Raw genomic sequence first — 8,570 nt, forward strand, 5'->3', positions numbered from 1 at the left:
ATCGTCCATAAATACCAACACGCACATACGCGCGCGCACAATCGCACATGCATACAGTTTATGTTCATAATATCTCTTAGTGGGGGAGTTATCAGTCTGTTCTCAAAGACTGCTGCAGTGTTATCTTTGTGGTAAAGCTATCTCGTACAGGAATCCCTGTCAATAGGTTTGAAATGAATAGGGCTATCTGTGTTTTCTTCTTTTTCTCTCTCTTTGCATCTGGGGAATTTGATAAAAACTCAAACCATATAAGCAAATGTGAGCATCCCTCCCAAGCCACCATCTTATCTTGGTATAGGCAGAGAGAGAGTGAGAGAAAGAGAAAGAGAAAGAGAGAGAGAGAGAGAGAGAGAGAGAGAGAGAGAGAGAGAGAGAGAGAGAGAGAGAGAGAGAGAATACACATTAACATTCAAGTAACCTACTGCATCATATCATCCCAGCTGTACATTATAGAACATTCTTTTAAATTGTACAGACATGGAAAACAGCAGGTGCACATGCCAGTCAGACCAGCTCTAGCGCTATACAGCTGTTAGGAAATTGACAGTTGCCAATGTTTAATCTCCCACTTTACTTCTCCCTCCCTCCCTCTCCCTATCTCTCTCATTCTCTTCAAATCACGCCCTCCTCTCAACCGCTCTTTTGCACACACACACACACACACACACACACACACACACACACACACACACACACACACACACTCTGGAATGAATCGTTAAGAAAGAAAGAAGCCCTATAAACTCATCCCTTCCCAACATGCTGCTAATGCTAATGCAGAACTATACTCCTCTGGGGACGCATATGTACGTGGCCAACCATGCATGCGCACATGTGGAGACGTGCACGTATGTGGCCAGGCACAGTGAAAACTGCGATCATAGAGTTAAATGGAGTTTCCCAAAAAACGCTAATAAACAGTGTACAATTTGGTAAAGTGAAAAAGGGCTTCGCAGTGCCCTGCATAAGCTAATGGTCAATGTGAGTGTGCAAATTCAAATCAATTAGTCCAGGCAGTGCAGGCACTGAGGAGATACGGGCAGGGGACAGAAAATACGATGACAGAAAATTCCGATGACAGAATGTCTAAAGTTATAGTACTGATATGCTAATTAAAATGTAAGAATGTATCATGGAAAATTCCAAGATCATGAAAAAAAAAGAAAATGCAAAAAATATTGTTTAACATTCACTTTTGTTTCTATTCCAGTCCATTAAAAACAAAAGGGCATTTCATTTCAGCTACACAGTAGTCTGGGCTTCCTCTGTTAAGAAGGATGGAAATCCACTTAGAAAACACATTTATCAATATTTGCCATTTGTTGTTAAATGAATGTCTGTCTAAGCTGAGGGTGCATTTGACTGAGGACATACATTAGCACAAGTTGAGTGCAGCCTTGGAGATTTAGAACTCAGCGCTCCTTCTGAGTTTATGGCCTTACATGGATAGACTAGATGTAAACCCCCCTGGTCCTCTCGTCTCTCTACTTCTCTCTCTCTCTGTCTCTCTGTCTCTCTCTCTCTCTCTCTCTCTCTCTCTATTTCTCTCTGCGTGTGTCTGTAATATTTTTATTTATGTACCTATGCAGAGAGAATTAATGAAATTTCGCTGTTTTGAAAATGTTTTTAAACAATAATAATTTAAAACAAAATAAGAAACAAAAAATACGCTTAAAGAATTGTCCGCGACCCACAAATGTGTCCCGACCCAGTGTTTGGGAAACTGCTAATAATTAATTAATAAAAACATAAACATGAACAGAGGTAGGGAAGCAGGGAGAGGGCAGACTGTAGTCAAAACAGCAATAGTGCGGTAGATTGAGACAACATTTTAGGTGAATCGTTCACAACAGAGTGAGGCAGAAAGGGATATGAAACATGATGAATCTTGCTTGAGTGTGTGTGTGTGTGTGTGTGTGTGTGTGTGTGTGTGTGTGTGTGTGTGTGTGTTACAGTGATTCAGGGAGCTCCTGTCTCCTTTTATAGCAGAAGAATGGGGATCATTTACACATGCGGAAAGGGTCATAGCCCTCAAAATCTATTAGGCCTCTACGCTGCAGTCAGGGTGCTTTATTACAACTCCACTGGATTCTATCGGGGCACACCTAAAATAGGTTTATATTCTGGGTATATCCGGACAGCACAAGAGAATATTGGGAACCCGTTGTGTCTCTGTGGGTGGGTGTGCATGAGGAAGTTGTGTCTCTGTGTAGTTAGTATGACTGTGTGCATGGTAGTGTGAGTGGGTCTGTTCACACCTGTGCCGAAGCTCTCCTCTCCACATAGAGAACAGCGGCCAGAGTCCATGAGGTTCCCAAAGTACCTCCAACCGGTAGGAGTCTCATACAGCGCCACCTTCAGGGCCTTGGCCACCCTGCATACCCAGAGAGACAGACAGAGAGACAGACAGAGAGACAGAGAGACAGACAGACAGACAGACAGACAGACAGACAGACAGACAGACAGACAGACAGACAGACAGACAGACAGACAGACAGACAGACAGACAGACAGACAGATGAGAGATATAATGTTACAGATAGCCTCTAATTATAGTCAACTAATACTATCAAAGATCAAGGGAAGGCCCAGGCGGTGGCGTAACCATCTGGGCACCCGACTGGTAATCCAGCAGTGTGCCGCGGGTTCGACTCCCGAGCCCAACACGGCCTTTACTGCATGTCTTCTCCCGCAAAGAAATATCTTAAAAAAAAAAAAAAAAGATCAAGGGAAAAGAGACCTTTTTACAGTACAATAATGTTTCAAGTTTACACTGTACACATCTAATAAACGGCATAAACAATATATTAGTTTGCCTCTTCTACAAAACATAAAAGTTACTGTCGCGTCATTCTCTGTATTATATCGTACTTGTATTATTTATTTATTTCCCACCATGGAGTAACCTCGCGCCAGACTATCCAGCATATAGCTATCCACCTCCGGCAGTGTCGGTAGGCCAATCAGAGGCAGGCGGGGCGTCACCATGTCTATGCTCGGACGTAGAATAGATACTGTATACACGTTTGACACATAGCAGTCAAAACGGTACTACAGACTAAAGTAAAGAGGTGGGCCTACTGAAAAGGGACATCCCACCACACAAGAATGCTGGCTTTTATCGCATTTCAGTGAGAACTGTCCAGGCTACATGGCTCTCCAAATAAATTGGTTAGAAATGACTAGCCTCATTATAAGTAATCTTGCACAGTGTCTTCTTGAACTTTAATATTGCTGATACACCCACACCAGGAATACCACATCCACACAATACGTGCGAAACAATGCACTGGTGGGAGATTTCATTAGCACCGCGATGGAACTCTGAGAAAACACAGCCAACCGTTTTACCAACCATGAGACATATTCTATCTATTGTTTCTCCCGTCCGAACAGTATAGAACTCACACCCAGTCCTTCCCAGCTTCGACAGAGGGAGACACTTACAAAGTGACCTTTGAAGTAAAGCAAACCAAATGGTAGAGGCCCAGCGTGAGCTGCCAACAGCTCATCCAATATCTTAATAAGGCAAAGGCAGCAGGAACAACGTGAGTTAACCTTTCAGTTGATGTTTGCTTTGAATATGAGCCATGCACTCACACACAGGAAGCCTGGGCCTGGAATATGGTGTGTGGTGTCTGTGTGTGCGGGCGCGTGCGTGTGTGTGTATGCATGCATGCTTGCGTTAGCATGTGTGCGCGTGTGTGTGTGTAGGGGTGTCCCAGAGAGGGAGCAAAGAGAGTGCAACGTGTAGGAGGAAAGAGAGAGGAGTGTAGAAGAGTGGGCAGTCCAGAGGTAAAGGAAAAATCACACCGTGTGAAGTGAGTGGTGCAACTCCGTGTGGGGGTCCCCGGAAGTTCCAGACCCACAGGACCACAGCCAGGGTGCCGGCCCGGTTCCGGCGAGCCGCCCCACGTCCGAAACGGTTGAGAAATGACAAAGTTACTGTGTGGGGGTCCCTCTACTGTACTGTACTGTCACTGTACTGTACTGTACTGTACTGGCACACCCAAAATCATCATATATACAGTTAATGTGTGCGTGTGTGTTTGTGTGTGTGTGTTAGGTTGCGCACAGGTGGTGAAAAACAACCATGCTATTTTCGTGCTCATACCCACCCAGCCAGCCAGCCACCCACCCAGCCACACACATAGTTCCATAAAGGAGTGGTTGCACCACTCAAAAAAAAGAGTGTTAAAAAGGTTAGAAATTGAGACTCACTCACTATTACAGAAAGAGTTGGAGTGAACAGACAGACACACATCATCACATAACAGATTCATGGTTCACGAGAATACAATGTTGATACCTGAAGATAAGACACTTTATTTATCATCGCAGGCATACAATGATATGGTAACGCAGAGGCCATTAGCAATAGAGAACAAGATAAAAAACAAGATGAGTAAAAAAGATAAATATGATGAGGTATAGTCTAGTATCCTCTCTACATATGTGCGTCAGTGCACGTAAACAAAGATATGTATTATATGTTTATGAAGAGAGTAGGAACTAGTGAAGAAAGCTGGACTAAGCACACAGCCCTGTAGTGCACTTTGTTCAGGAAGAGGGTACAGGATGTGTGGTTGTCCTGATATTTTGTGGTCTGGTTGTGTTAAACCATTAAGACCTGAGGCCGATTCTACAAATGTTTACAGTTTTCTGAAAGCCTCGTGTTACTATATCAGTGGTGCTCATACTTTTTCATGTCAAAATATTGTGTTCCAGGGACCCCTAGAAGCAAACATTTCAATTTGAATGTTTGCTTTAAAATCTTAAGTTTCGGCCAGGATTCATGAACTATGCATTGTAGGTTATTGTCTCCACCAGGCCGAAGGCATGTGGGGAGAGTATGTTTTGCACTCCGTCCGTGTCCGTCCGTCCGTGTGTCCGTCCGTGTGTCCGTCCGTCCGTGAGCAGCTAATCTCGGCCACCGTTAACCCGGTCGATGCCAAATTTTGCACACACACTCCCTGGATGCCAACGATGAACCTCTGCCCCAAACTTTCCAGAACGGCCTGTTATAGCGCCACCAGGAGGCCGCTTTGTGCAAAACAAGTTTTTGCACAGTACACCTACAGATTTTGTCCAAACATCACGCAAATTGGTACACAGTCTCTCTACAGCCATTCAACGAAACCAGTCTTTCAGATTTCTCACACTCCATCCTGATTGGTTAAGATTGGCTTCCAAAGTTCACAGGAGTGCTCAGTTTCAAACAAAATGCTGCAAATCATGAACACATCGCGTGATTTCCGTGAAATTGTGCACCCACATTCCCACTAGGCCGAGGACGAAATGCCACATGAACAATTTCAACTCAGCCTCAAGGTGGCGCTATAACTGGCCGAAAAGTGTTTTTACCTCTAACTGCACGAATCTGTGGATAACTTTGTATGCCAACTCCCTAGAGGCCAAGGAAAAACCTTTGTCTGGAATTTTTCACATCTGCTCTTTATAGCGCCACCAGGAGGCCCACATATGTAAAACACATTTTCTATTATTACTCCTTCAGATTTGATCCAAATTTCACGCAAATCGGTACACATGATCTCCATAGTCATGTGATCAACACAGGTTTGTTTGATTTCTCATATTCCATCCTGATTGGCCACGATTGGCTCCTACAGTTTTCAGGAGTAGCAAATGGCCACAACTCCTCAACGCAGCGTCCGATTGCGATGAAACTGTGCACGCATATTCCCACTAGGCTGAGGAAGAATCCTGGTGGAGACCTGTGCCGATTGGCACTTTATCTAGTTTAATTTGATTCAGTCAGATAAAGAGTTTGGAATGTAAAATCGACTTGTGAGCTTTACTGCTGTCTGTGTCATGTGTCTGTTATTTAATTTAAGTCTATTTGTTACATTCAGCATACATTTGATCTTAAAGAGGCTCATTAAGACCTGAGGCCGATTCTACAAATGTTTACAGTTTTCTGAAAGCCTCGTGTTACTATATCAGTGGTGCTCATACTTTTTCATGTCAAAATATTGTGTTCCAGGGACCCCTAGAAGCAAACATTTCAATTTGAATGTTTGCTTTAAAATCTTAAGTTTCGGCCAGGATTCATGAACTATGCATTGTAGGTTATTTAATTTGATTCAGTCAGATAAAGAGTTTGGAATGTAAAATCGACTTGTGAGCTTTACTGCTGTCTGTGTCATGTGTCTGTTATTTAATTTAAGTCTATTTGTTACATTCAGCATACATTTGATCTTAAAGAGGCTCATTAATGACCCGTGTTTTTTTGTTTGTGTGTATTGTTGATAGCAATATCTGACTTTTACATATGGTTACTGGCTACAGTGTTAACAAATAGTTAACAAAAAGTAACACAATAGTCTTAATAGCGGTGGTGGTGGATTTAGGACAGGCGGTGAAGATATTTAGTGCAGAGTGAAAACAGGAGGGGGCCTGATATAGACCCCTGGGGGACTCAGATGAACTAACTATAGGGTTTAAAAACTTTAAGAGGTAAAAGATCAGCCCTTCATGTTGGCCAGCTTCACTGACTTCATTGTGCGGCCGGACGTCCTGCCCTGTCTGGTCCTGCTGCTTTGCTGATGTCTGTTTTCACCACCTGGTGGCGCTGTAGGTTGCATAGAAAGAGTAGTACATGCTCCTCTTTGGTCAGTGTCTCACTCTCCTCTTTGGGTTATGGAAGCGTGCAAAGGACTAGTTCAAGGTGTCGGGCAGATTTGTGAGGTGCTACTAGTCTGTTCTCCACATGTACAGTATGCTGCTGGGCTGCCCCTCAATGTGCTGCTTGTAACTACACTCAGTAGACCCGGTCTGAAGCCAGGCTTTTGGGTCTGATGCCAGTCCCAATTTCACCTAAACCACGCACCGATTACAGATGCCGATATTATGTGAAAAAGCTAAATTATGAAATCACTTTGCCACTTAAGTCTGCCCCCTGAGAGAGGTGAGAACACTTCTTCAGTCAGTGTTTTCAAAACAGTTCAGCAGTAGTGAGGTGGCTTGGACAGTTTTAAGTCATTTTCTATAACACAGCTAAAATGATCTGTCTGTCCATCACAGGGAGTTGGCGTGTAAGGCCATCAAAAGCATGATCGTGACATCCAGTTTGAGTAATCTGGTGTGTTGATGATCAAACTATTTGTGAGCAACCTTCCCAACTCTACAGAGAGAGGTTTGGTAAACATGCCTAGATGAGTCTCTTCCAAAAACGACTCCACACAAATTATACACCATGCAGCCTTCAACTCCCCCAACAACAACAAATCACATTAAAGGGCTGCCTTGATAAACACAGTTTCCCAGGACTCGGCTAATGAGCCGCTGGTCAAGACATCCAGCCAACACAAGTGCAAGTATGTGTGTTGCTCTTGGAAACAGCACACATATACAATACAACAGACCACAGCTTGGTGGCCTACATGCAAAACTGTCCACCTCTGAGGATTCTGCAGTGGGAATCCTTGGTTGGGACGGGCTGTGGCTACCAAGCATAAACATGGACACAAACGGTGACAAACATACTGTGATACAGATGTTTACATGATTGATTGATTTAAGTATTTATGAACAGTTTGCAGAATGGGTACATTTCACATGAGAGCACAACTCAATACAAAGACTGTTACTGTGGACAACACACTGATAAAGCATTACATTTGTTTACAACAGGGTCCACCATTTTCAATTAATCAGACATGAGGATGGGATGGAAGACCAAATAAGAGCCACGTAATTCACCTCTAGGGAAGTAAGAGATGGAACAGGAAGCCTGGCATTCCGACACGAAAACGGAAATTCTGACCCTCTGACTGGCTGTTGATGTTTTATATGGCGTAATCATAGCCAACACAAGCGCAGAACCATTTTTTTATTTATGTTTTCAAAATGTTTTGCCTATTATAACATAGGCTACCCAGAATACAGATGCTAAGGGCGCAAGTTAACAAAGCACATGGTCTCTATTTTGCCTTTATTTGCAGTAGTTGTCACTCAAGAGTCTCACATACTGTATGCATGCATACACCTACCCTTTCTGGATTTACTTTTGTTGAAGCATATTTTTTATATATTATTATATATTTAACAGAAATCAGTGGATGCTCAGAAATCAAAAGAACAGGTTGCATTACAAAACCTCTGGCTCGCAGAAAATGATCATATTATAAATGAGAAGGTATTACTGCAACTAAGTTGTTATACTACAGAATCACTATCAAACCATTATACTGTAAATATTTTGACAGTGATATTCAAAAACAGATCAGGTCATTCACAGAATTTCTGGAATCTCTTTCCTTGTTCAGACTTCAGAGAGCCTTAGATTGTGTTGCCAGGAGTCCAGGACATGCTACTCAAGCACGCATGCACGGACGCACGCACGCACGGACGCACGCACACACGCACCACGCACGCACCTTTTCCCAGCCAATCCCGGTGGACATTGTCTCTCCCTGCAGGCTCTGCCAGCAAAAACGAATCTTGGCAGTTGGTGTCTGACTAGAAACCGAGGGACTAAGGAATAGACTTGGAAAACTCCTATTTAGGTTGCAGTTCCCAAGAGCAGTGGTGTCAGGAGCCAGGAACTA

The 8,570-nt window shown here is 43.4% G+C and overlaps 1 protein-coding gene across 1 annotated transcript in view; it reads right to left on the reverse strand.

The window, feature by feature from the left end:
• Window positions 1–8,570, reverse strand: part of pgm5 (phosphoglucomutase 5) — a 34,421-nt gene that overhangs the window by 14,160 nt on the left and 11,691 nt on the right. The window contains exon 7 of the mRNA XM_083783762.1: window positions 2,259–2,374. Within this exon, the coding sequence (XP_083639888.1) occupies window positions 2,259–2,374 (116 nt within the window). The remainder of the gene's footprint in view (window positions 1–2,258; window positions 2,375–8,570) is intronic.

The sequence above is a fragment of the Protomyctophum parallelum genome, assembly GCF_964188405.1.
Source record: "Protomyctophum parallelum genome assembly, chromosome: 15".
Lineage (NCBI taxonomy): Eukaryota > Metazoa > Chordata > Actinopteri > Myctophiformes > Myctophidae > Protomyctophum > Protomyctophum parallelum.